The sequence below is a fragment of the Pleurodeles waltl genome, chromosome 5, assembly GCF_031143425.1.
Source record: "Pleurodeles waltl isolate 20211129_DDA chromosome 5, aPleWal1.hap1.20221129, whole genome shotgun sequence".
Lineage (NCBI taxonomy): Eukaryota > Metazoa > Chordata > Amphibia > Caudata > Salamandridae > Pleurodeles > Pleurodeles waltl.
In genome coordinates this window covers 133,102,122-133,129,698 of record NC_090444.1, presented here as the reverse complement: position 1 = coordinate 133,129,698, position 27,577 = coordinate 133,102,122, and the positions used below count along the sequence as shown (strand labels likewise).

General features: G+C 46.2%; 1 protein-coding gene across 1 annotated transcript in view; it reads left to right on the top strand.

Moving 5' to 3' along the window:
- The window catches only part of LOC138295473 (xanthine dehydrogenase/oxidase-like), a 794,335-nt gene that overhangs the window by 319,469 nt on the left and 447,289 nt on the right, over positions 1-27,577 (top strand). The window contains exon 18 of the mRNA XM_069233806.1: positions 15,219-15,342. Within this exon, the coding sequence (XP_069089907.1) occupies positions 15,219-15,342 (124 nt within the window). The remainder of the gene's footprint in view (positions 1-15,218; positions 15,343-27,577) is intronic.

Sequence of the window (27,577 nt, the reverse complement as noted above, 5' to 3'; positions counted from 1 at the left end):
ACATTTGCTTATCCCCCTCTGACATGTTTAACATGTACTCCATAGTAAAGTGGTACTGCATATGCCTACGTATACATATGGCCTGTAAATTAAATGCTACTAGTGGGCCTGCAGCCCTGATTGTGCAACCCACTTAAGTAGTCCTTTTAAACATGTCTCAGGCCTGCCATTGCAGCGTGTATGTGCCATTTGTTATACTACCATTTCGACCTGGCAAACTAAACCTTGTACATGCCCAGACCTTCCTTTTTAATACATATAAGTACCCCCTGGACAGCCCAGAGAGCAGGATGAGTTGTATTTCAAAGTAGGGGATGTATATTTAGGTTTACATGTCCTGATAGTGGTATTTCAAAAGTAGAACATGTATATTTATGTTTACTTGTCCTGATAGTGAAAAACTCTTTAATTCGTTTTTCACTATTGCAAGGCCTACCTCTCCCATAGGATAACATTGGAGTTACCTTATTACATTTAATAAGCTGTAACCTCCAAATGGGAATAGGTAAACAGTTCATGTTTGGTGTCTTTGGAATTGTAAAGAAAAATCCTCCTTTATTGTAAAGTCGGATTTTCAATTACAATTTTGACTTTTACCTTCTTTAGCCATTTAGTGCTTGCAGCCTGTTTCTGGGTCATATGACTGGGTGTAGTTGGCAGTTGGTCTTTGTGTATTCTTCCAAGACAGTTACTGTTAGACCTGACAGCCTTAGTGTGGTCACCCTCAACTTTTTGCCTGCCTCCCTCCACTTTTTTAACACTGTTTTTGCTGGTTTTAAGACTCTGCGCACTTTACCACTGCTAACCAGTGCTAAAGTGCATATGCTCTTTCCCATAAAACATGGTGACATTGGCTCATACCCAACTGGCTTATTTAATTTACTTATAAGACCCTAGTAAAAGCGCACTACATGTGCCCAGGGCCTGTAGATTAAATGCTACTAGTGGGCCTGCAGCACTGATTGTGCCACCCACATAAGTAGCTCCCTAACCATGTCTCAGGATTGCCATTGCAAGGCCTGTGTGTGCAGTTCACTGCCAATTTGACTTGCATTTAAAAGTACTTACCAAGCCTTAAACTCCCCTTTTTCTGCATATGTCACCCCCAAGGTAGGCCCTAGGTAACCCATAGGGCAGGGTGCCATGTAGGGAAAAGGCAGGACATGTACCTGTGTAGTTTATATGTCCTGGTAGTGTAAAACTCCTAAATTCATTTTACACTGCTGTGAGGCCTGCTCCTTTCGTAGGCTATCATTAGGGCTACCCTCATGTACTGTTTGAGTGGTAGATTCTGATCTGAAAGGGGAACAAGGTCATATTTAGTATGGCCAGAATGGTAATACAAAATCCTGCTGTCTGGTGAAGTTGGATCTAATGTTACTATTTTAGAAATGCCACTTTTAGAAAGTGAGCATTTCTCTGCACTTAACGCCTTCTGTGCTTTACAATCCACGTCTAGCTGGGTCAATTGACAGCTCCCTTGTGCATTTCACTCAGACAACCCCCAAAACAGGATGCTCAGTCACACCTGCACACATCTGCATACTGAATGGGTCTTCTTGGGCTGGGAGGGTGGAGAGCCTGACACTTACATGTCAAAGGACAGTGGCCTGCCCTCACACAATGGACTGCCAACCCCCCTACTGGGACCCTGGCAGACAGAATGGGACTGAAAGGGGACCTTGTGCACTTCTAAGCCACTCTTTGAAGTCTCCCCCCTTCAAAGGCACATTTGGGTATTTAAACAGGGCCTCTGACCCTACCAACTCAGACACTCCTGAACCTGCAACCTGTCAAGAGGAACTGCCTGGCTGCCAAAGGGCTCACCTGACTGCTTTTCTGCAAAGGACTGCTGCCCTGCTGTTGCCCTGCTTCCTTGCTGCCCTCTAGCTCTGCTGAGAAGTGCTCTCCAAGGGCTTGGATTGAGCTTGCCTCCTGTTTTCTGAAGTCTCAGGGCCAAAAGACTTAGGGGGTCATTCCGACCGTGGTCAAATGACCGCGGCGGTCATTCTGACTTTCCCGCTGGGCCGGCGGGCGACCGCCAAAAGGCCGCCCGCCGGCCCAGCTGGAAAGACCCAGCAACGATGAAGCCGTCTCCGAATGGAGCCGGCGGAGTTGCTGGGGTGCGACGGGTGCAGTGGCACCCGTCGCAATTTTCAGTGTCTGCAAAGTTCTTTGCAGACACTGAAAATCATTATAGGGCCCTGTTAGGGGGCCCCTGCACTGCCCATGCCAGTGGCATGGCCAGTGCAGGGGCCCCCAGGGGCCCCACGACATCCGTTCCCGCCATCCTGTTCCTGGCGGTAACAACCGCCAGGAACAGGGTGGTGGGAAGGGGGTCGAAATCCCCATGGCGGGGCTGCAAGCAGCGCCGCCATGGAGGATTCCCTGGGCCAGGGTTCCCCTTTTCTGACCGCGGCGAATGGCCCAGGAAGCACCGCCAGCCTGTTGGCGGTGCTTCCGCGGTCGTTGGCCCTGGCGGTCGGTGACCGCCAGGGTCAGAATGACCCCCTTAATCTCTGCAAAGAACTCCATGTGCGGCGAAAATTGATGCACAGCCTGCCAGAAACGATGCACAGCCTGCATTGCGATGAGAAAATCACTGCATGCCGAACTGGAACAACACAGCCTGGCTCCCTGAGTGGAGATCGACGCAGCGCTCGACCGGAACTTCGATGCACGGCCCACTGGATCGACGCATAGCTGAGCCAGAACGATGCAGACCGACTTCCTGCTAGAAGAATTGACGCAGCGCCTGCTGTGCGACAGAAATTTCCCCGCGCCCACTGGATTGACGCAGCTCCTGTGACTTTGTCCTGCATGCCCGGGATATCTCCCCATCGTCCCAGGGGCATCCAAATACCCCGCAACCCGAAGAGGATCCAAGTCTGCGCGCCAGAAATCGACGCAAGGCCCTGGCTGCGTGAAAAATATCGACACATCGTCTGTGCGCGCCCAGAGAATCCGACGCACAGCTCCCTGTTTTCCACGCATCTCCTCCTCTACGGTCCCTTGCGGATAATTTAGACGCAAACCAGGTACTTTGTGCTTGCAAGAGGCACTTATTGCTTTTAAGAACTTAAGACTCTTTTTTGTCATTCTCCAAAGTGATATTTCAATGTGTACTCATCAAATATTGATCGTTTTGACCTTATTTTATCCAGATAAATATTCTATATTTTTCTAAACCTGTGTGGTGTCTTTTTGTGGTGTTTACACTGTTGTTGCATGATTTATTATGGTTAGAAATTGGGTCTTTGGTTGACAGCCAGGTTACCCCCTGTTCAAGCAAGGACCCTCACTCTAGTCTGGGTAAAAGAGAATCACCCTCAGATAACCCCTGCTTACCCCCTTGGTAGCTTGGCAGAGCAGTAGGCTTAACTTCAGAGTGCTAGGTGTAAAGTATTTGTACCAACACACACAGTAACTTAATGAAAACACTACAAAATGACACAACACCAGTTTAGAACAATAGGAAATATTTATCTAAACGAAACAAGACCAAAACGACAAAAATCCGACATACATAAGTCAAGTTATGAATTTTTAAAGATTAAACTAAAAAATAGCGCTTAGAAACACAAAATGCTTCGATGAGGTGTTAACATGGCGTTGTGAAGGAGACGTTACCAACAAACCGACACCAGCGGCGCCGGACACGGAGTCGCGTAGACCCCCAAGTACAGTACCTTTGGTGAAGAGTGAAAACAAGTTGATGCGCGCAGTCGAGGATCGCGGCGTCGGTGCGAAGCGCTGAATCCGCGCACTTCGAGCGGCGTTGGTCACTATGTGGTGCGGCGACTTCCACGGAGTCGCGGACTTCAGCGGGGCTGCAGCAGTGTCGGCCCTACGAAGGTCGTCGCGTTCTAGCGAAGATCACGGAGTCGGTTGCAGGCGGCATCAGCGGATTCAGCAGCGCCTTCGGTCCGAAGTCGTCCGAAGTCAATTTCCTTGGATTTCCACCAGCTTTCCTTTCAAGGGCCCAGGGACTGGATAGGGCACCACTTGTCAGAGCAGGAGTCTCTCCAGAGACTCCAGGTGCTGACAGAGAGAAGTCTTTGCAGTCCCTGAGACGTCAAACAACAGGAGGCAAGCTCTAAATCAAGCCCTTGGAGATTTCTTCACAAGATGGAAGGCACACAAAGTCCAGTCTTTGCCCTCTTACTCTGGCAGAAGCAGCAACTGCAGTATAGCTCCACAAAGCACAGTCACAGGCAGGGCAGCACTTCTCCTTAGCTCTTCTCCAGGCAGAGGTTCCTCTTGTTTCCAGAAGTGTTCCTAAAGTCTGTGGTTTTGGGTGCCCTTCTTATACCCAATTTCTCCTTTGAAGTAGGCCTACTTCAAAGTAAAGTCTCTTTTGAATGTGAAATCCTGCCCTTCCCAGGCCAGGCCCCAGACACTCACCAGGGGGTCGGAGGCGGCATTGTGTGAGGACAGGCACAGACCTTTCAGGTGTAAGTGACCACTCCTCCCCCCACTCCTAGCACATATGGCTCATCAGGAAATGCAGACTACACCCCAGCTCCCTTTGTGTCACTGTCTAGTGTGAGGTGCAACCAGCCCAACTGTCAAACTGACCCAGGCAGGGAATCCACAAACAGGCAGAGTCACAGAAATTGTATAAGAAAGAAAATGCACACTTTCTAAAAGTGGCATTTTCAAACACACAATCTTAAAATCAACTTTACTAAAAGATGTATTTTTAAATTGTGAGCTCAGAGACCCCAAACTCCACATGTCCATCCGCTCCCAAAGAGAATCTACACTTTATTCAGATTTAATGTCTTAATGTTAACCTATGAGAGGGACAGGCCTTGCAATAGTGAAAAACGAATTTAGCAATATTTCACTGTCAGGACATATAAAACACATTACTATATGTCCTACCTTAACCATACACTGCACCATGCCCTTGGGGCTACCTAGGGCCTACCGTAGGGGTGTCTTACATGTAAGAAAAGGGAAGGTTTGGGCCTGGCAAGTGGGTACACTTGCCAAGTCGAATTTAGTTAAAACTGCACACACAGACACTGCAGTGGCAGGTCTGAGACATGATTACAGAGCTACCTATGTGGGTGGCACAACCAGTACTTTACAGGCCCTGGCACCTCTAGTGCACCTTACTAGGGACTTACTAGTAAATCAAATATGCCAATCATGAATAAACCGATCAACATTACAATTTACACAGAGAGCATATGCACTTTAGCACTGGTTAGCAGTGGTAAAGTGCTCAGAGTTCAAAAGCCAACAGCAACAGGTCAGAAAAATAGGAGGCAGGAGACAAAAAAGATTGGGGATGACCCTGCATAAGCAAAAAAGTCCAACAATTACACAAATAATTGCCTTCTAAGTTAAGCATGACTGCTCAGTGCCAAGCTACCGGAGGGTGGGCACATAATATTGCTTAAATTAAAGCAAATCTGGGTGTTTTTGAAGGATCTAGTATAAGTTAAACTTACCTGCAGGGATCCCTTCTTAATTCTGAATTTATTAGGTAGCACCTTTGCTAAGGTTAAAAATATAATAAAATGTTTTTGATGTGCTTAGAGTAATTATGAGCTCCTGCATCAAAGCAGGTAGTCCTAGTAGTAGAAAGCCTCCTTTGTGAATTTTGGGAGAAAATAAAATATTGCCTTTGGGGGTGATCTACAAACAGGTATTTTTTTCCAAGTGTGATGAGACCAGCCACATGCCAAGACTCTAAACGATGTCCAATTTGTGTTTGAATTGTAGGAGTAGAGTTGCAGTCAAGTTATTGTACCAAATATCATCATGACATTTTTGTAAGCCTTGGTAAGGCAGTAATCAGTGGGGTGGGTGATATATTCTTCTTCACCGGCGAAATTCGGCCTGTCTGTGTTATGCTTGTAACAATGAGTTCTGAATTCCACCAACTGCCGTGAGGCAGACCTTTAATGCACAGCTCTAAAACATGAGGTTGCTGAGTGCAAGCAAGATTTGGCATTCCGTTGTGCAATTGTTGGTCGCTAGGAGGGCATCCGGTGAGATTTCTCCAACTTGGGTGGTTTTGACTATTCACAATCAGAAAACAGCCGCTCCTGGCGCTAAATCACAGTGCGAGCAGCATGACATGCCCACTGCTGCACGTTTATGGAATTCCACAGAATTTCAAGGAGTTTTTTTGAAACTATGCAGAGCAAAACTCTCCAATTTTTGCACAGACCTAGTAATCAGATTGTAATTTTACTGTATTCCCACATTTATCAGCCAATATTTGGAGTGGGCTGACTCATTGCCCTTGCTCTATGCTAAGGTGGGTGGAAACTAATTATTTTTGATACATTAGGTTGTCAAGATACATAAAGCTGTCTCTAAGTCTAATGTAAGAAGCACTGAAATGTACTAGTTATAGTGAACTGTGCAACAGTAATTCCTCTAATGACCTGCTTATATGGTCAATCTTAAATAGAAGGGTGATATCACAAAAAAAAATACTATTATCATCACTGGTGACATCTCAGATCCTGCTTCAGTTGACAATACAGTGACATTGATGAATTAGGGCATCAATATTCCAGCACCAGTGAGTCTGAAGGGGTCAAATCCTTGGATGTGCCTGGCAGGCTCTGCACAAGGGGCTTCAAACTTTGACTATCCCTAGTGACCTCTAGGCAAACTTCCTTGACTTCAGACAGGCCCTCTGTGCTCAGCACACATATCTTCAGATTTCACTGGGCTCAACCAAGTAATGGCCAGTAGGCCCTGGCCATAGACCTTCAGCATTGGCTGGGACCAGTTCCACATAACTTACAATCCTTAAAGTTTGACCAGGTTTAACAGACTAGTTGCATGGGATTAACAAAACCTCTGTGATCATACCCTGACATACTGTCATTCAAGAGATGTGGAAAAGGAAATTGTTTGAGGTGTCATTGATTTCCCCAGTTATAGCAACACCAATTTGATAATTGATGTTATGGGTAAGGTGGAACTTCCAAAAAAAAAAAGAGAACACACACAAATTATCTGCTTATACCAAGTGACACAACTGCAACTTCCCATGACCTCACACTTGATAGTAATGGTACTGGTATACCAAGGTGTATCAACTGTTTACAATGAATATTTTATTCTACGTATCTCCTAAAATACCGAACAGTTTTACTTAAAGAGACAAAATGCCTAATGTGACAAATTCTCTTTCTTAAAGCCACATTTGGTGTACATCTATCCAGTGGTTTGGATGGTAGGGGAGACTAATAATTAATGTGAAGATGTCATATGTACATTCACAAATGTGGTTCACCCACACCAATCAAATAGAATTAAGGGCTAGAGGTAAACTGGGAAGCATCATACAAATGTTAAGCAGCTTCATCAAATTGCTCAAAATGTATTCCGAAACAAAATGTGTATTTTATGTGTGCTTTCCATCTTAATCAAATTTAAAGAGGCTCTACTGCTCCTCTGTTACGCACCTAGATATAAACATTCACAGAGATAGATAACTGGGGTCTTAAAACTTTCTCATGTTGCCCTCACCCCAGTACAAAAGAAAATCATCGGGCCCCCCTCAGAATTTTTCACAATGATTCTATGAAGTTGGAAATGTTTAAATATATCTAGGCTTATTTAAACATTGCAGTTAAGTTCTGTTATCTTTTTTAAAAATGCAATCAAATACATGTTTGCCAAACATACATCTTTGGTAATGTTCTGCCCGGTCCCATCACCATATATTTAATAGTTTCTTGTGACTTTAGTAACTCTTTGCACAACATTTTCATTTTTGAGGCTCTTCTTTCAAACAGCCGTGAGACATTAGACTTTTCCCTGTAAGCAGAACCTGGAAAAAGATCAGTTCACCTGCCCTTCACTCAATCCTATCTGAGTCTCGACCCAAAAGTAAGTGCAGCTCCAAAATAAATCTCAATGACTAGGCTCAGAGCTACTCTGCATGGATAGGTAAGGTGATAGATACTTTAGCTTCTCTAAAAACATTTTCTAGTCATAGAAAAACTCCCTCAGAACCACGGTTTTCTGAGGAACTTAGATTGGATAAACAAGAATGCAGGAGGAAAGAACAAGCCTGGAGATCTAGCCATGAGGCTCAAGAATCTATAAAGAGTCCATTGGGACGTATTTTAGAAGAAAAATCAGATACCTCTTTAATAAAATCCTACAGTCGAAAAACTCTGCAAGAGAGGTGTCTAATACTGTTAAGAAGCTGGCTAAACTGCCAGAAGCCAGAAACAATAATTGTACTCAACGATAGCTGATTTTGTTCAGACTAAAGTTAAAGATGTTTATGATACTTTCCAATCCAAAAAGCACTCATTGCAGATCACCTTGATAGACAATGAGCAACAACACGAATGTCCATCTTGGACAAATATTCTGCACCTAGTGTCGAACAGGTTCTAAAAATGATTTAAAAAAAACAATGTTCAGAACACCCACTTGATCCTTGCCTTCCCAAAATAGCGCAACTTGTCCCAGATATTATAAGCAGCCAACTGACTCGCATCTTTAATGCCATAATTAACTCAGGCTACTTCCCCCCAGGAGTGGAAAAAGGTCTCAGTTCTTCCTTTACTTAAAAATTCTCATTTGGACCCCAAATAGCTTAGCAGTTATAGACCAATAGCTAGACATCCCTTCCCAGCTGAGATATTAGAAAGGGTGCTAAATATAGAACTAATGACTTTTATAGACACACAAAATTAGCTGGACTGCAGTTAATATGGGTTTAAGAAACTCCACAGTACAGGAACAGCACTAATAGCTGCTTCAGAGGAACTGAGATCTATTTTGGACGAAGGTGGCAAGGCTGCATTCATGTTACTAGACCTTTCTGCGGTGTTTGACACTGTCAATCATGCGATCTTGATTGACCACCTTGCTGGATTGGGGATAGAGGGCTTGGCCCTAGGTTTAATAAAATCATTCCTCATCAACAGAGTGCATCATGTTGCTTTGTAGGGATTTGTTTCAGACCACTTTTGCCTTCCCTGTGGTGTGCTGCAGAGATCTTCACTGAGTCCCACTATGTTTAACCTCTATGTCACACCTTTGGCTAGACTCATCCAATTTTTTGGCTTTTCAGTGATCTCATATTCTGATGATATGCAAATAGTGGTATCTATTTTCAGTAACCCAGATGATACCGCAGCCAAGTTCAATTCATGCATGATGCAAATAAGTAGCTGGATGAACAGGAACTGCCTAAAACTGAATTCACATAAAACAGAGGTAAACAGTAAAACATAGGTCCTCCTTATAGGGAACAACATCTCACTCTGGACTGTAAAGTGGTGGCCCCAGGAAATGGGATCACCTTCCTTACCAGTGCAGAAAGTAAAGAATCTGGGGATGTTTTTTTACAAAAAAAAACTAATTTCAAACATCAGATGAATATGTTAGCTTTATCAACATTTTATGCATTAAAGATAATCAGAAACCTTTGTCAATGTATTCCCTCTGGTCTACAAAGGAGGGTAGTCACTATCATTTTATTATCCAAATTGTGTTATGGCAATGCACTGTTCTTGGGCACAATGAAAAATCTTCTTCTTAAGCTTTGCATGTTTTAGAATGCCGCAGCCCGGCTTCTGATGAATATTCCAAAATATCAATCTGCTTCCCAAGCCATTGAAAAGCTCCACTAGCTTCCCATAGTAAAGAGAATAGAATTCAAAGCTCTCTGTATAGCCTTTAAGGCCATACATCAATCTGCCCCCAAATAAATTCAGGACAGACTCATCTTGTACAGACCCTCTTGAAACCTCAGATAAACAGAAGCCAAGAACGTTCTGTTGTCCAGGGTCAAACGTGCTTCTTGAGGAGATAGAAGCTTCTGTCTCAGAACAGCACAGCTATGGAATTCCCTTCCATTAAATCTAAATGACTGCTCAGATTTGATGAAGTTCTGGAAATCTCTTAAGACCTGGCTGTTTACACAGTAGGCTCGGCCTACTCTGTCAGTCTCCCCTCACCCCCTTTGTAACCAAGATCCCCTTGGGCTTTCGAATCCCTATAATCGAGAATGTGGCATCCAGGGCCCAGAGCATTTACTACAGTAAATCAAGCATGATTTCTACTCATGCGGTCTGTGATTTCACTGGACCTGGTCTTGACGGACCGGAATTCTGCAGCTCCTGAAACTTTGCGGAAAACAGAGTTTTTACGTGACTCTGCGGAATTCCACCGAATAAAACTCTGTGAGTTCCCCCGACTCTAATTCCCAGGTATCTAATATGGTTAGAAAAAGGTTGTAATTGGTCCCATCTGTTCCTTGATTTTGGTATTCAACATTGAAAGTACAAGCATTCAAGGCACAATATTTGGCAATCATCAGCGTACTTGTTTCCTACAGTTACATAATTGTCACCTTTGTGGTGTGCTGACCACTTTACAATTGCAACCTGAGCATGTAACTATAATGCTTTTAACAGATTATGCGCACTTTCTCCACCTCGTATAGGAAAACCTGAAGAGCTCATAAAACCTTGTTACGACCATAACTGTCCAAAGTCATGAATGACACCAAAGTCACTTCCAGTTGGTCTGAAACACATCATGCTCTAGTAAGAGCTACCAATTCAGCCACTTGTGCAAAAACACCCCATGAAGCCAGGAGGCTTTGACCACACCTGAGACAGTATAGGTGGCTCTCAGGCGTCCCTCATGTTCTCATAAACAGGAGCCGTCAACAAACATTCCATGATCTGATTCAGGCTGTGGCACATCTTCTATGTCAGATCTTGGCTTGGCAGACAGTTCAGTATTTCTAGACAGTCATGCTCAACTTCACATTCAACATCATTATTTCCATAAATAGGCAACAAGTTAGCAGGATACAATGGTGTACCTCTTTTGAGAGTAATATTACTGACAGCAAGTATGACTTGCTTCTATTTAGTCGAATGGCTATTAGTAAGATGTTGGGTTCTGGTATGAGTCAATGGTATTTCCACAGAGTGGGGGACAAAAACATTTAAAGGATGACCCATAACAGTGCTCTTGCACTGTTCAGTGCTGATCCACTCAGCGCAGCCAGTATTCTTTTCAGAGGTCATGGATCAAACCTTACAAACTGAGGTCTAAAAGGTGAAGGACCTGGGTATCTACATTAGTTGGGGCAGCCCAATTTCCTATTTAGAAGAGTGAAGCTGCTCCTGAAGAGCTGTCTACTTCCTTCAGTGAAGAACCAATACAGATTGGCATTGCCTGTGGTTCTCTTTCTTTCAAGAAGAGAGAAAGGTGATGCAAGGATGGCCTTTGCATGTATTGCAGATCTCCTGAACCTCTAATCCACACCTGCCCCACTGATCCACAGAAGCATTCCGTAAATGCCAAGACTCATCCCTTATGAAAAGGGAAAGGACAAGAGTACCTTAAATCCCTTTCTTTGAAATGTCTGGAGCTACACATGTTTAACTTTTTCTTTTTGCTTGTGCTACTGGGGTCCCCAGATGGAAAGAGAGAAACTTGGTGATTCTAGATTGCAGTAACACTGGTTTATACTTAGATGAGAATTGGGCAAGAGAACAGGACATTCCAAGAATATCAAAGGAATACTCGGAGCAGGTTCAGAGAGTGAATGGTACACCCTTGACCTCTGGTCCAGTCAAAGAGGTGGTAGTTCTCTTTAGAATGACTTCTGGTAAACACCAAGAAACTGTTTCATTTGATTTTTATCATCTCACCCAATCACACTGTTATATTAAGTGTTCCATGGCTGACTTGCCATCACCTTTACATCAATTGGGAGACCATTTCCCTGTCATCCCAGTTCTGCCACAATAATTGGCATTCATCTGAAGACTACTGAACCCCCAGGGAAATGGTTACAGCCAATGTTTCAGACCCTAACATGATAAATCTTCCTCAAGGTATATCTGCTCATTACCAGAGCTTTGTTGACTTATTCGAGAAACCCACTAAGTTATTTTTGCCCCCCAGCAGGAATTCAAATGTGTCATTTTTATCAAATGCAGAGCTACTGTTCCATTGGAGAGAGTTTATTCCTCTCAGAGGTTGAAAAAAGATCCTAAGACGACAATAGGAAAATTTACAGAATGGTTTGCTCACCAGACCTTCCTCCTGCATAGGAGCTTCTATGTTTTTTGTCACAAAAAAATAAAATGAACTAAGACTCTGCATTGAATTCAGAGAGCTGAATGAAATTACGATGAAGGATAGTTACGCTATTCCTTTAATTAAGAATATTTTAGACTCCATAAGGGGGCTCTATTACATTCACCAAATTGGTTGTTCATGGAGCATAAAACCTTCTCTGAATTAAGGAAGTCAACAAGTGGAAGATGGTCTTCAGACACCCACCAAATCACGTTGAATGTCAGATCATGTTTTTTTTCTTGAGAAATGTACCAGCTGTCTTCCAGCATTTTATGGTCCACATCTTTGCTGACATGCTTAATCAAGCTGTCGTAGTCTACCTCAGTGGTATCCTGGTCTAGTCTAAAGATCTCCTTTAACTCCACCAACAGATCAGTCTAGTGCTAACCAGACTCCATAAGAACCAACTCTTCTACAATCCTGAAAACTGTTGAGTTGAACCAGTCGGAGGTAGAATATCTAGGTTTCTATTTGAACAACACAGGAATTTCCATGAACCTGCGGAATGCTTCTGCCATTCTGGATTAGCCTTCCCCTTCTACAATTTAGGAGACCCAGGTTTTTCTTGGGCTCCCCAAATTCTATTGCCAGTTCATTGGTGGTTTTGCTCAGTTAGCGAGTAACATCACCCGCATCCTAGAGAATGATATGCTTAGCATCATTTCCGCTGGGAACTCTAGCCAAAGAAGCTTTCAAAGAATTGAAATTAGTTTTCACTCTAGCCCCAATCTTGCAACATTCTCATCCAACTAAGAGATTTATGGTTGAGACTGATGTCTCAGATGGAGCCATTGGTGCTGTCATTTTATAGCTTCATAAAGATGATGGGCTATAAGATCCCATTTTCCATCTGCCTACCCTTCTATATGACTGTGTAAGATTTATTTCTGTTGTGGAACGGGAAGTTCTGGCTATTGAAATAACTTGTTCTGAGTGGAGACATTGTTTTGATGGGTGCTTGTGAGCCTTTCGAAATCCACACAGGCCATCTCAACCTACAGTCTCTTAGGAATATGCAACGTAGAGTGGCCGGTCTTCCTTTCTAGTCCTGGCTGAGTTTTCCTATAACAACTCCATCCATAGTCCCACTCAGATATCTACATTTTATCTTCATCCTAGGATGTTACTTTAGAGATTCTGAAGTTCAGTCTGGTCCCCGTGGCATCCAGTTTTGTTCAAAAGTAGCAAACAATTAGATATTAGATTTTGTTCAATCTCTAAGTTCAACATTGATGCCCATCAAACTCATTCTCCTGATTAAGAAATCGGGTTAAGGTTTGGTTGTCCTCTGTTTCGCTCTCCTCATCTTTCGAATTTAAACCATGATTCTTTGGAGATTATTCAAATAACTATTCCTGCTGCAAGTCATTTGCTAACGGTGCACCACGCTAGGCAACATTAAAAAGTCCAATTCATAATATCAATCCATTTTAAATCTTCTCATTATTCTTCTTTTTCTTTTTGAAATAGACACACATTCATAGCAGAAACAGCCAACACGTTTCGTCCATACAACAGGACTTCTTCAGGGCCATTAATTAAATTCCTATAAATAAGCCATATCCAGGAAATGTTCGTAATTGTAAGCAAAGCGTCCAATGCACTCAATATCAGAACATTATTTCATGCTGTCGCAAGCGTAGATCAGTTGTCAGACTGTTGACAGCATGAGATAAGGACTTTTTAATGTTGTCTAAGATGGTGCACCGTTAGCAAATGACTTGTTTATAGTTCCTTTGTAGTATTGCACCTTGGCAGCAGGTGCTGGAATGAGTGCACGTGTTAGCAACTTGTCAATTTCTATTGAATTTCAAGTACATATTAGGTGATATGGGTTAGGTGCATGGAACTACAACGCACTGCCTCGTGTCTGCACAATACTAATTATTCCTGTTGCCTTCAAGCTTTAATAGCCGCTTAATTGGAAAATGTTTCTAGTGTTTCATTCCCTCCAACTGAAACCTTACAGACTCGACATTTTTTTCTATGCTTCTGCCTTTTTTGGGGAACAATAACTGGAGTTTGCAGTGCAAGAAATTTGTGATATTCGCATTGTTAGCGTTAGGAAGTTATCATTAGAAAGAGGCCTCAATTTATGTTTCATTGGAATGGATACCCATTTAGTGAAATGCCTTGGAAGGATGCTTACTCTGTACATATCCCACTTCTGGTACAATGCTCTTTTCACAAAATTCCCAGGCAAACCCGGAGCTCCAAGAGTCGGAGCATACTGTTGCGCCACTTCCACAACCTGCGTCCCACCTGGTGTTAACTCCAGAATCTATCTTGGGCAGGCAATGCACGCTTCTCTGTGTGCACCATAGGTACTTACAGAGCTCTGGCAGCAAGGTTCTTTTGAGATAATTTTCTGTTTCATGCACATAAAAGGAAGGAAACCCATCTGCTCTTTGCATCTCTTCACACCACTGCAAGAAACAGAAAGGGAATTATAAGAATACACATTGAAGAAATTTGCTGAATTTTATATTAACACAAAAAACACTTGATTATTAGCAAACTATCTATGGTATAGATATTAAATTGAAACATGCATGGAGTACCTTTACTGTAATAAATGTAAAAGTAAATCTAGGTGGAGTAGAGTTTACTTTGCTGAATGGGCTGGCCATAATAAAAGATATGGCTATTCTGTTTAATTTACACTTCAAGAAAACAAAAAAGATGCTCTGGTCAAATGCAAAGTGTGAATGGAGGCATACTGTGGTTACTTAGTGCAATAGGTATATCTTTCTGGCACACTAAGGACTCTGATATCGTGTACAACACTCTCCTGAGGCAAGAAGTGTGACAAAGCAGGGCACATTTTCATCAACTATGTATGTGAGGTGGATGCACACACAATGGGACATCAAATGTCACCAACGCCAAAGCTGCAATAAATTGTACCAGTAAAACCCAAAAGATCATCATATTTTGTTTACAATCCCTAGATGAATTATTTGTTTTTCCTTTTCCATTGCAAGTTTCGAATGAATTACCTTAGTGAGCATTAAAGCCAGACTTAAAAATACTATTCAGAGACGTTTTTGACTCATAGAAACCAGGTACCTGCAGATATGTTTCCATAACTTCCATGCTTCCTTTCTTTACAGGTCTGTTGACTTCACTGAGGCAGAGCGAGTTCCAGGGTTTGTGTGTTCAGTGTCTGCCACGGATGTTCCAGGGAATAATGTAACGGGGGCTGCCAAAGATGAAACAGTCTACGCTGAAGACATGGTAGGCACATTTTGGAGATTTCACTAGACTAAGCTATCCGGAGGAGAGACTGGCTCGAAAACAAATTTGATTATTGATTACTTGTAACTTTTGAATTCTTATTGCAGTCTGTAATTTCTTTACACAATAAGCTAGACCTTTATCACAGTTGGGAAAAATAAAGCAAGATATTTATACACTGGTCAGAGTATAGATGAGTGTCTTAAGTTCAGACTCTGCTAGACATTAGTCAATACGATTTCACAGTCAGCCTGGATCTACAAACCACTAGCCACCAGTAGACCTGAAATTTGTGCAAAGTTACCTCACCCCAACTAGGCTTCAGTTCTGATACTGGTGATCCTTAGCCAGGATCTCCCTTAAAAGCAGATGACGTTGTCCTTTGAAGACCTCTTTAAACAGTTTCAGTAAGTATATTAATTACTATCCAGTGTAACAATTTCGTCATAGCTACACCTAACCCAGTAGATTCGAAAAAGGATGTTTATTTTTTCTAATTTCTGGTTTCTTGTTTTTGTGTAAAAGCATTGCATACTTGTTGACCACACAGACAACTAGTACATCCTTATTCCTATTTGACCTCCTAACTGCAGTGGCTGTTTTACCCCACTGCTGAGACCTTTTTCGCTATTTGACGTATTTTGGGCTTAGGCCTCCATAACTTTGTGTTGCACATAAAGTATTTACGCTAAATTTTGCATCCTTTTTTCCAAATATCATGAGATTCCAACGCTACCCATGTTTTGTGGAATTCTTGTAGGAGACTGAGAAATTGTTTTGTCCCCTAAAAACAACATCAAGAAAAGGTTTGCTGTGTTAAACTACCATTTATCCAGCTTTTTAGAACATGCAGAGCTGAATTTGTTACCACAGTCTTGGCATTTTTCAAAGATGTAGCCTATTCTTCGTAATATTTGTGTGTTCAACCTACTTCCAGTTTGTGTTGGAAACTGGTGTGAACCCTTGATTGATTCCTGAAAGCTATGCATCCCTTATGGTTTTCCCCAAAAAACTAACTGTTTAAATAAACAAATATTGCAAAGGAGTACAGAAAAGGCCCTTTGTAACAACATATTCATCTGTAACTTCCTGTCATGATGGCCAATTTACAAAAGCATAATTCCATTACATCTGCTAGACTCTTCTGGTTGTGGGGATATCTAGGGTATATAAGTTGTCGAAGAACCTGAGGTCCTCAGAGTCAGCAACTGAGCTGGATCTTACAAAGGTTTTTCATTGTGTATCAAGTATGGAGCAACTTATATGGTAAACTATGAAGAGTGAAAAATAGGCATGAAGGAAGCCTATATAGTTCTGAAATCGATACCACATTCTGAGTTTAGGAGCAGTGGTTATTTGTACATCTCTGAATGTGTATGTTATTTTTCAAAATGCCTTCTTTCTTACCCACTCACTTACATTTGGAAGGCACAAAAGCAAAGAAATCCAATAAGTACTAACAAATGTTTTACTATTCTATGTTTCCATACGTCTTCTGATACAAATAGTATCTCATTTGTGTGGTTAGGCCTACTTCCCTTGGCAGAAAAGGGCCCACAATGCAACATGGACTCTGCACATTTTTTAAACTGAAACCTGAGCCTTTTTTGCAAACTGGGTAGCTTTTGATTATGGGCCCTGCCTCAGCTGGCACCCAGGGAAACTTAGTGAACCTGCAAGTTTGTTAAAACTAGATTCTTGGGGAAATCCACAGTGTGGTGTCTTGTGTAGCTCTCCCCAGTTTTTCTTATACAGAAGCCCCTGCAAACCTAAAATTTGTTTTTAAAAAACACACTTTTCAACGTTTCTGTGATGGAAAGTTCTAGAATCTGTGGGGAGCCACAAATTCCATCACCCAGCCTTCTCCCAAGTCTCCTGATATAAATGGTGCCTCACTGGTGCAGGTAGGCCTATTGCCTGCAACATGAATGGGCCCAAAACACAACATGGACAAATCACATTTTTCCAATGAAAATGTTCCCTTTTTTTGCAATCTCTGCAGCTGTAAATTTTGTGCTCTAGTTTTTACTGGAAGGTAGTTGCCCCCATCCATCCTCTGTGGTGGGGCAGGCAAACTATTGAATCTTTTTGGTGTGGGACATGGCCATGCCAATTGTAGGCTGTCCCTACCCCTATGTTTTATTCTTTATTTTCCTTAGTTTCTAGTGGGTTGATTGGGGCAAATCTCCAATCTGCCCCCCGTGGGACAAGAATGATTGTTTGCCCCTTTTTGGGGTGGGGAATACACATGCCCTTTGTGAGCAGCCCCACCCCTCCTTTTTCTAATCACTAATTTGTATCCCAGATGTCTAGTGGGCTTTCTACCCCTAGCCCCGGGGAGAGTATATTGGGTATAATTGCCCAATCTGCCCCAGGGGGCATACTGACTGTTACACCCTTTTTTGGGGTCGGGCATGGCAATGTCAATGGTGGCTAGCCACCCCGTGTTTTTTTTTTTGTTTTGTATCTTTCCATAGGGTCTAGTTGGCTTTCTGCCCCCCCTGGGGGAGAGAGAGGGGGGGGAGAGTTGGCAGAAGGACTGATTGCTCTTTTTTGGGGTTGGAGCGTGGTCATGTCCATAGTAAGCAGCTCCCACCCATTTTTCTATTGTTTATCATTATCTCTGGTGTCCAGTGGGCTTTCACAGGGGGTTATTGCCCCCATCCACCCTGTGGGGGAGGGGGCGGTGAAGCAGGAAACACAGAAAACGCTATTGAATCTTTTTGGGGTGGGGCATGGCCTTGCTCACTATGGGGGTCATTACAACCCTGGCGGACGGTGTTAAAGCGCCGGTAATAACGCAAACAGGCCGGCGAAAAAAAAAAAAGGAATTATGACCGTGGCGGAAACCGCCAACATAGACAGCCACTTTAACACTCCAACCGCCACGGCGGTACAGACAAGCAGCACGGCGGTGACCGCCAACAGACAGGCGGAAGACAAAGTACCGCCCACAGTATTACAACAGGCCAATCCGCCACCTTTTCCGGGGCGGATTCACCGTGGATAAAAACACGACGGAAACAGCTTTTGCAATGGGAAAACACTCACCTTAACACACTTCACGAGGAAGGAGGGCACCATGGAGCCGGAACTCCAAATACTCCCTGCGCTTGTCTTCCTGCTCCTCTACGAACATCAGCAACGGCGGCGCCGAAGACAATGGTGAGTTCTGCACCTACGACATAGGGGAGGGGGGAGGCAAAAGTCAGGGACGCACACATGCAACACCCCCACCCCCAACCTGACCCTCACCCACTACAACACACACACCAATGCATTTCCAAACATCACAGTAACAACCCCCAACCCCCCCTGGAAGAATGCAAAGACAAAACTAAATGAGTACAACCATTGTAATGTATCAAAATACAGTAAGCTCATATATACATAAATATGTACACATTCCAAATATATACATCACGATTAGTAGTGCAGGTATGCACATTTCAATGTCCGTGGACCACTGGGCCCAAAATGCATGGGCGAGGCCCACACACGATACCTTTCCTGAAACGGAGAGAACACTGCAGGGGCATCAGATAGAAATACAACAGGCACCTCAGGGGGAAGGTAATGGGGGGCACCTCAGCCGGATGACAGCACCACGCCAGATCCACGACGGGGCTCCATGCCCATTGATGTATCCTGGGGAGTGCAAAGCCACAGTCTCTCAAGTCTTTTCAGTGGGTGGTTTGCCCACTGGACCATCCTGGGGAGTGAAAAGCCACAGTCTCTCAAGTCTTTACAGTGGGTGGTTTGCCCACTGGACCATCCTGGGGAGTGCAAAGCCACAGTCTCTCAAGTCTTTTCAGTGGGTGGTTTGCCCACTGGACCATCCTGGGGAGTACAAAGCCACAGTCTCTCAAGTCTTTTCAGTGGGTGGTTTGCCCACTGTACCATCCTGGGGAGTGCAAAGCCACAGTCTCTCAAGTCTTTTTAGTGGGTGGTTTGCCCACTGGACCATCCTGGGTGGTTTGCCCACTGTACCATCCTGGGGAGTGCAAAGCCACAGTCTCTCAAGTCGATAACAGTCTCCACTGGTTCTGGAGGGGGACTGGTGCCCAGAGTGCTTCACGCTCCCCATGACGGACCCAGTTCCGTCACTGACCCTGCCGCTCATGGGCAAACGATGCTTGAGTTGGTGGTGCTTACCCTGTTCAGCGGTCCTGTCCATGGCGGTCTATGCCCTCTTCAGCGGTGCTTGCCCTGTTCAGCGGTGCTGTCCATGGCGGTCTTTGCCCTGTTAAGCTGTCTTTGCCCTGTACAGCGGTGCTTGCCCTGTTCAGTGGTGCTTTCCATGGCGGTCTTTGTCCTGTTCAGCGGTGCTTGCCCTGTTCAGCGCTGCTTGACTTTGCTGTCTCCGACCTGTGCAGCGGTGTGTGCCATGACGGTCCCTCATTGCCCAGTGGGGCTTTGGCTGCCGGGGCTCTCCTGGCCACTGACTCTGGCGGTGGTCTCCTGACCAGTGATGATTGTGCTGCCCTCCTGGGCACTGACTCAGGTGGTGGTCTCCTGACCAGTGACGATTGTGCTGCCCTCCTGGGCACTGACTCCGGCGGTGGTCTCCTGACCAGTGACGATTGTGCTGCCCTCCTGGGCACTGACTCCGGCGGTGGTCTCCTGACCAGTGACGATTGTGCTACCCTCCTGGGCACTGACTCCGGCTGTGGTCTCCTGACCAGTGACGATGGGGCTGGCGGTGGCGTCTTGAGCAGCGGGGAGGATGGCGGCCTTCTCCGCTGTGCTGCTCTTCCCAGACTTTGGAGATTTCTTCTGCCCCTTCACCACCTTGGGAGGAGTCACAGCTGACTCGACACTCCCCCCGGGACCCTTGTGGGCGGCTTTGCCGGCAGGTGTCTTCCCCCTCTCCCGTCGGGTACTGTCCAACTTCTGGTGCTTCACAGGGGGTGGACTGGCAGTGCTGTGGCTTCGTGTCACACTGGCTGCTCTGGTGCCCGGTGCACTCCACATACCTCTAACCGGCACCACTGGTACCGGAATCTTTTTGTCTGAGGTGCTACTACGGGACCTATGAATTGGAGGGGGGGTGATGGGACAGAGGTCAAGGTTGCTCAGGAAAAGTTTCTGACGAACACTGGGACGGGTAGCTAGAGGGGGGCTGGGAGTGGAGGAAGAGGAGGTGGTCGTAGGAGGTGTAACTTTTGATGCTTTGGGTGCAGGTGCATGTTCTGGAGGCTGTCGTGAGGTGGATGGATGTTGGGTGTGTGTGTGCCCGCGTTTGTGTACTTTGGGAGGGGGCGTCACAGACACACTGGGAGAGGACACAGGGGACGTGTAAATGGTAGTGGGGGTGGTGAGTGCAGGTGAGCGGGGTGTGGTGCTGGGTGCTCTGGTGCGCGTACTAGTGGCTGTAGTGGTAGTGCATGCAGGTGAGAGTGTAGACGACACTGGGAGGGAGGAGGGAGACGACAAGGAGGGGGACACAGTGGAGGCAGGGGATGTTGCTGTGTCTGTATGTGGGTGATGCTTGTGTGAGTGCCTGTGGGATGTGTGGTGCCTATGTTTGCCTGAGCTGCCCTTGTGTGTTGACGTGTGTGCAGGCTGGTCTGATGGTGTGCTTGGGATAGGCAGAGGTGGCGGCTGTACCTGTAGAAGTGGGGGGCACAGATGGTGCCGCCACCACAAGGGAGCTCCCATCGGAGGACGAGTCTGTGTCGCTGTTTGCTGATCCACTGACCGCCGTGAAGCTCCCCTCGCCCTCCGTCCCACTGGTGTATTCTGAGTCCATGGTGTGGCCCTCTATAGCCATGTGGGATGCAGCCCCCTCGTGCTCCGGTGCCCCTGTACATCCGCCTGATGATGCTGATGCACAAAAGAACATGGAGAGCACAAAAAGGGGTGGGGAAACAGAAGAAAGACAGGTTGAGTGAATGGCTTACCGCTACCGTTGGCGGACAATACAGACACAGCAGCCCCCTGCACTACGCTGTGCTCTTGGCCTCTACTGATGCAGTTCCTGGGATATGGCCTACATGGCTTTGAATGTCATCTGCCCGCATAGATGACACAGGGGCATGTATACCTGTACTTGGCACTCTACAGAGGTGGGGTGGAGTGGCACATGGCCTGCATTACGGAGGGGCCTAGCCTACGGAACTCGCCTTGGCCTAGGGAAACCCACAGCCCTCCTCCCCCACCCAGACCCCTCCACTGCACGCAAAGTCATGAGAATGTGAGTGTACTCACCACCTTGTGTCTGCTGTGATGCCCTCATGCGCCCATCCAACTCAGGGTAGGCCACCGCCAGGATCCTGAACATCAGGGGGTCATGGTGCGACGGGCACCCCTCCCAAGTTGGGAGGCCATCCCCAGCTGAGCCTCCGGCATCTTCTTGCTCCAGCGGCGAATGTCCTCCCATCTTTTACGGCAGTGGGTGCTCCGTCTCTGGTGGACCCCCAGGGTCCGGACGTCCTTGGCGATGGCACACCAAATATCCTTCTTCTGGTGGGCGCTGACCTACATGACATGTACAGGGGAAGAAGAGAAGTCATTACCAACTGCACCGTCTTAGTGAGTGGCCCACATCCCTGCCCTTGCCATGTGGCGCATGCATTCACACTCCTTCATGCTCGCATAACTCTGCCCCCTTTCTACTTACATCTAGCCCTCTCCACCCAGGCATAGCCCATACAACTTTGACCCTATGTACTCACCTGTTGGTCTTGAGGACCGTAGAGTAGCGTGTACTGGGGAGGACCCCATCCACGAGCTTCTCCAATTCCTGTGCAGTGAAGGCAGGGGCCCTTTCCCCAGACGCACGTGCCATTGTCTCTTCCAGACCGAGGTCACAGCAGCACTTGCAGTGTAGGTCCTCTCCTGTCGAAGATCAGGTATCGAGTGATTGAACAGATAGAAAATGGTGGTCACGTCCGCGGCGGTGACATCCGCGGCAGTGCGTATCATCACCGCCGGCGCACTTCATCATTGGCTCCTGGGACCCATAGTGTCCAATGTTAACCAATGCAGCATTGTGCCGCTGTCTTCGACCGCCTACCGCGACGGTGTACAACGCCAGCGCAGTTACCTCACATCCCATTGTCCCACTTTAGAGGTCAGGCAGCCGCCATTTCAGGGGCCCACATGGCTTCATTTACAACTGCGTCACACATACCTAGGCCTGGACTCAACACACTTACAGACAACTTTTTGGATTATGTTTCGTGTTCTGTGTAGCTGTGTGTACATACCTCTGAGTTGCTTGACTCTGTGGTCGCTGTTGTCCTTCCTAGGCACCGTCAGCTGGGACATGTGAGGAGATGGCGGAATCCTCTGTTGTACCGACCGCTGGTGGACCTGTTGACAATGGAGGAGCGACATTTAATCATCACCTACAGGTTTGACCGTGCCACAATCCAGGAACTGTGTACCCAGTTGGAGCCAGATCTGATATCACCAATCCGCCATCCCACAGGAATCCCCCCTCAAGTGCAGGTGCTGTCAGTACTCCATTTCCTAGCAAGTGGGTCATTTCAAACAACAGTGGTCATGGCATCAGGGATGTCCCAGCCTATGTTTTCCAACGTGTTGTCCAGAGTGTTGTCTGCCCTGCTGAAACACGTGAGGAGCTACATCGTTTTCCCTCAGGTGGAGGATTTGGCTACAGTTAAAGGTGACTTCTATGCCCTGGGACATATCCCTAACATCATAGGCGCCATTGATGGGACCCATGTGGCTTTGGTCCCCACCCACAGGAGTGATCAGGTGTACAGGAACCAGAAGAGTTATCATTCGATGAATGTACAGATGGTATGTTTGGCAGACCAGTACAACTCGCAGGTAAATGCTATGTTCCCTGGCTCAGGGCATGACGCCTACATCCTGCGGAATAGCAGCATCCCTTATGTGATGGGTCAACTCCAGAGGCACCATGTGTGGCTATTAGGGGACTCTGGTTACCCCAACCTGTCATGGCTATTGACCCCAGTGAGGAATCCCAGGACCAGGGCAGAGGAACGCTACAATGAGGCCCATGGGCAGACTAGGAGGGTGATCAAACGCACCTTCGGCCTCCTGAAGGCCAGGTTCAGGTGCCTCCATATGACAGGTGGTTCCCTATTCTACTCACCAAGGAAGGTGTGCCAGATCATCATCGCCTGCTCGATGCTTCACAATCTTGCTTTGCAACGCCAGGTGCCTTTTCTGCAGGAGGATGGTCCAGATGACGGTGTTGTGGCAGCTGTGGAGCCTGTGGACAGTGATGAGGAGGAAGCAGAGGAAGAAAACATTGATAACAGTGAGTTCGATGGCATCTGTCGCTGTAGATACGCATGTTCTGCAATAGCTCGCCATCTGGTGTTGGGCCGGAGTGTTACAAGTTGTTTTTCTTCGAAGAAGTCTTTCGAGTCACGGGACCGAGTGACTCCTCCTTTTGTCTCCATTGCGCATGGGCGTCGACTCCATCTTCGATTGTTTTTTTTCCGCCATCGGGTTCGGACGTGTTCCTGTCGCTCCGAGTTTCGGAACGGAAAATTAGCTAATTTCGGAAGATTTTCGTCGGTATTGTTGCGTTCGGGATCGGCGTACTTAGATTCCACACCGCATCGAAGATCGAAGAGCTCCGGTGCCCTTCGGGGTAGTTTTTCGATCCTCCGTCGGGGCCTGGTCGGCCCGACCGCGTGCTGAAGAACGCCGATGGAACGGACCCCGTTTCGTTTCTGCCCCAAATGCCACAATAAATACCCCTACACAGACCAACACTTGGTCTGCAACCTGTGCCTGTCACCTGAGCACAGCGAAGACACCTGCGAGGCCTGTCGTGCGTTCCGGTCCCGAAAAACACTCCGAGACCGTCGAGCCAGAAGACTTCAAATGGCGTCCGCACCGACAGCCCAACGGGAGTTCGAGGAACAGGAAGAAGAAGGTACCTTCTCGATCCAAGACTCAGACTCCGAAGGATTCGACGATACACAAACCGTGAGTAAGACGTCGAAAAACACACAGAGAAACATTTACAAGGCCCAGGGGACGCCACTGCCACCAGGCCATGGCTCGACCCATAAATTCGGTGACCGACCGTCGGCACCGAAAAAGGCCAAAACAGTGCCGAGATCGTCCGACTCCGGTCGAGACACCGGCACGCAGCCTTCTCGGGACCGAGAAAGTGCTGGAGACAAGCCTCGACACCGAGATACCGGTGTGGACACGGCTCGACGCCGAGACAGCGGCACCGAAACAGATCGACGCCGAGAGGTTTCGGCCCCGAAAAGGAAAAAAGTCACCTCGGAGCCGAAAAAACACGCAGACAAAGTTTCAACGCCGAAACAAACTGCAAGCGACCCAGCTTCAGGCTCTTATACAGAAGAGCACTCGCTAACCTCCCAAATGCAAAAGCATAGGTTTGAGGAAGAGCTACAAGCAACTGATGTGGACCATACGCAAAAGCGTATCTTCATTCAGCAGGGGACAGGAAAAATAAGCACCCTTCCCCCCATTAGGAGAAAGAGAAGGTTGGAGTTCCAGACGGAACAAGCACCACAACCAAAAGTGGTTAAAAGAATTACACCACCACCCTCTCCTCCGCCCGTGATTAACGTTTCACCAGCACAAACTCCATCTCACTCCCCAGCTCACACCACCATGAGCCAGGGTGACCAAGATCAGGACGCATGGGACCTATACGACGCCCCAGTGTCAGATAACAGCCCGGAGGCCTACCCTACAAAGCCATCTCCACCAGAAGACAGCACCGCGTACTCTCAGGTGGTGGCTAGAGCAGCACAATTTCATAACGTAAGCCTCCACTCAGAACAGGTCGAGGATGATTTCTTGTTCAACACACTCTCCTCCACCCACAGCTCCTACCAAAGCCTGCCTATGCTCCCTGGTATGCTCCGGCACGCAAAAGACATATTTAAGGAGCCGGTCAAAAGTAGGGCAATCACACCACGGGTGGAAAAGAAGTATAAGCCGCCTCCTACGGACCCGGTTTTCATCACTACACAGCTGCCACCAGACTCTGTTGTTGTAGGAGCAGCTAGGAAAAGGGCCAACTCTCACACATCTGGAGATGCACCACCCCCAGATAAAGAAAGCCGCAAGTTCGATGCAGCTGGTAAAAGAGTCGCAGCACAAGCTGCAAACCAGTGGCGCATCGCGAACTCCCAGGCACTACTTGCGCGCTATGACAGAGCCCACTGGGACGAGATGCAACATCTCATTGAACATCTGCCCAAGGACTTCCAAAATAGGGCGAAACAAGTGGTTGAGGAGGGACAGACCATCTCCAACAACCAGATACGTTCCTCCATGGACGCTGCAGATACAGCTGCACGGACAATTAATACATCTGTAACTATCAGACGGCATGCATGGCTCTGAACGTCTGGATTTAAACCAGAGATTCAACAAGCAGTTCTCAATATGCCTTTTAATGAAAAAGAACTGTTCGGTCCAGAAGTGGACACAGCGATTGAGAAACTCAAAAAAGATACGGACACTGCCAAAGCCATGGGCGCACTCTACTCCCCGCAGAGCAGAGGGAATTACAGCACATTCCGTAAAACGCCCTTTCGAGGGGGGTTTCGGGGTCAAAGCACACAAGCCAGCACCTCACAAGCAACACCGTCCACTTACCAGGGACAGTATAGAGGAGGTTTTCGGGGACAATATAGAGGAGGGCAATTCCCTAGAAATAGAGGGAGATTTCAAAGCCCCAAAACCCCTACTACTAAACAATGACTCACATGTCACTCACCCCCTCCACACAACACCAGTGGGGGGAAGAATAGGTCATTATTACAAAGCATGGGAGGAAATCACTACAGACACTTGGGTTCTAGCAATTATCCAACATGGTTATTGCATAGAATTTCTACAATTCCCTCCAAACATACCACCAAAAGCACAAAATTTAACAACACACCATTCCAATCTCCTGGAGATAGAAGTGCAGGCACTATTGCAAAAGAATGCAATCGAATTAGTGCCAAACACACAAATAAACACAGGAGTTTACTCACTGTACTTTCTGATACCAAAGAAGGACAAAACGCTGAGACCAATCCTAGACCTCAGAGTAGTGAACACTTTCATCAAATCAGACCACTTCCACATGGTCACACTACAAGAAGTATTGCCATTGCTAAAACTACACGACTACATGGCAACTTTAGACCTCAAGGATGCTTATTTCCATATACCAATACACCCATCTCACAGGAAATACCTAAGGTTTGTATTCAAAGGAATACATTACCAATTCAAGGTACTGCCTTTCGGATTAACAACCGCACCAAGAGTCTTTACCAAATGTCTAGCGGTAGTCGCTGCACACATAAGAAGGCAGCAAATACATGTGTTCCCATATTTGGACGACTGGCTAATCAAGGCCCATTCGTTCATACAGTGCTCAAATCACACAAATCAGATCATACAAACCCTCTTCAAACTCGGGTTCACCGTCAATTTCACAAAATCCAAAATTCTGCCACGCAAGGTACAACAATACCTGGGAGCCATAATAGACACATCAAAGGGAGTAGCCACTCCAAGTCCACAAAGAATTCAAAATTTCAACACCATCATACAACGCATGTATCCAACACAAAAGATACAGGCAAAGATGGTATTACAACTCCTAGGCATGATGTCATCATGCATAGCCATTGTCCCAAACGCAAGACTGCACATGAGGCCCTTACAACAATGCCTAGCATCACAGTGCTCTCAAGCACAGGGTCACCTTCTAGATCTGGTGTTAATAGACCGCCAAACTTACCTCTCGCTTCTGTGGTGGAACAACATAAATTTAAACAAGGGGCGGCCTTTCCAAGACCCAGTGCCACAATACGTAATAACAACAGATGCTTCCATGACAGGGTGGGGAGCACACCTCGATCAACACAGCATACAAGGACAATGGAACGTACATCAAACAAAACTGCATATCAATCACCTAGAACTGCTAGCAGTTTTTCAAGCACTAAAAGCTTTCCAACCAATAATAGTTCACAAATACATTCTCGTCAAAACAGACAACATGACAACAATGTATTATCTAAACAAGCAGGGAGGGACGCACTCCACGCAGTTAAGCCTGCTAGCACAAAAAATTTGGCATTGGGCAATTCACAACCAAATTCGCCTAATTGCACAGTTTATACCAGGGATACAAAATCAACTCGCAGACAATCTCTCTCGAGATCCCCAACAGGTCCACGAATGGGAAATTCACCCCCAAATTCTGAACACTTATTTCAAACTCTGGGGAACA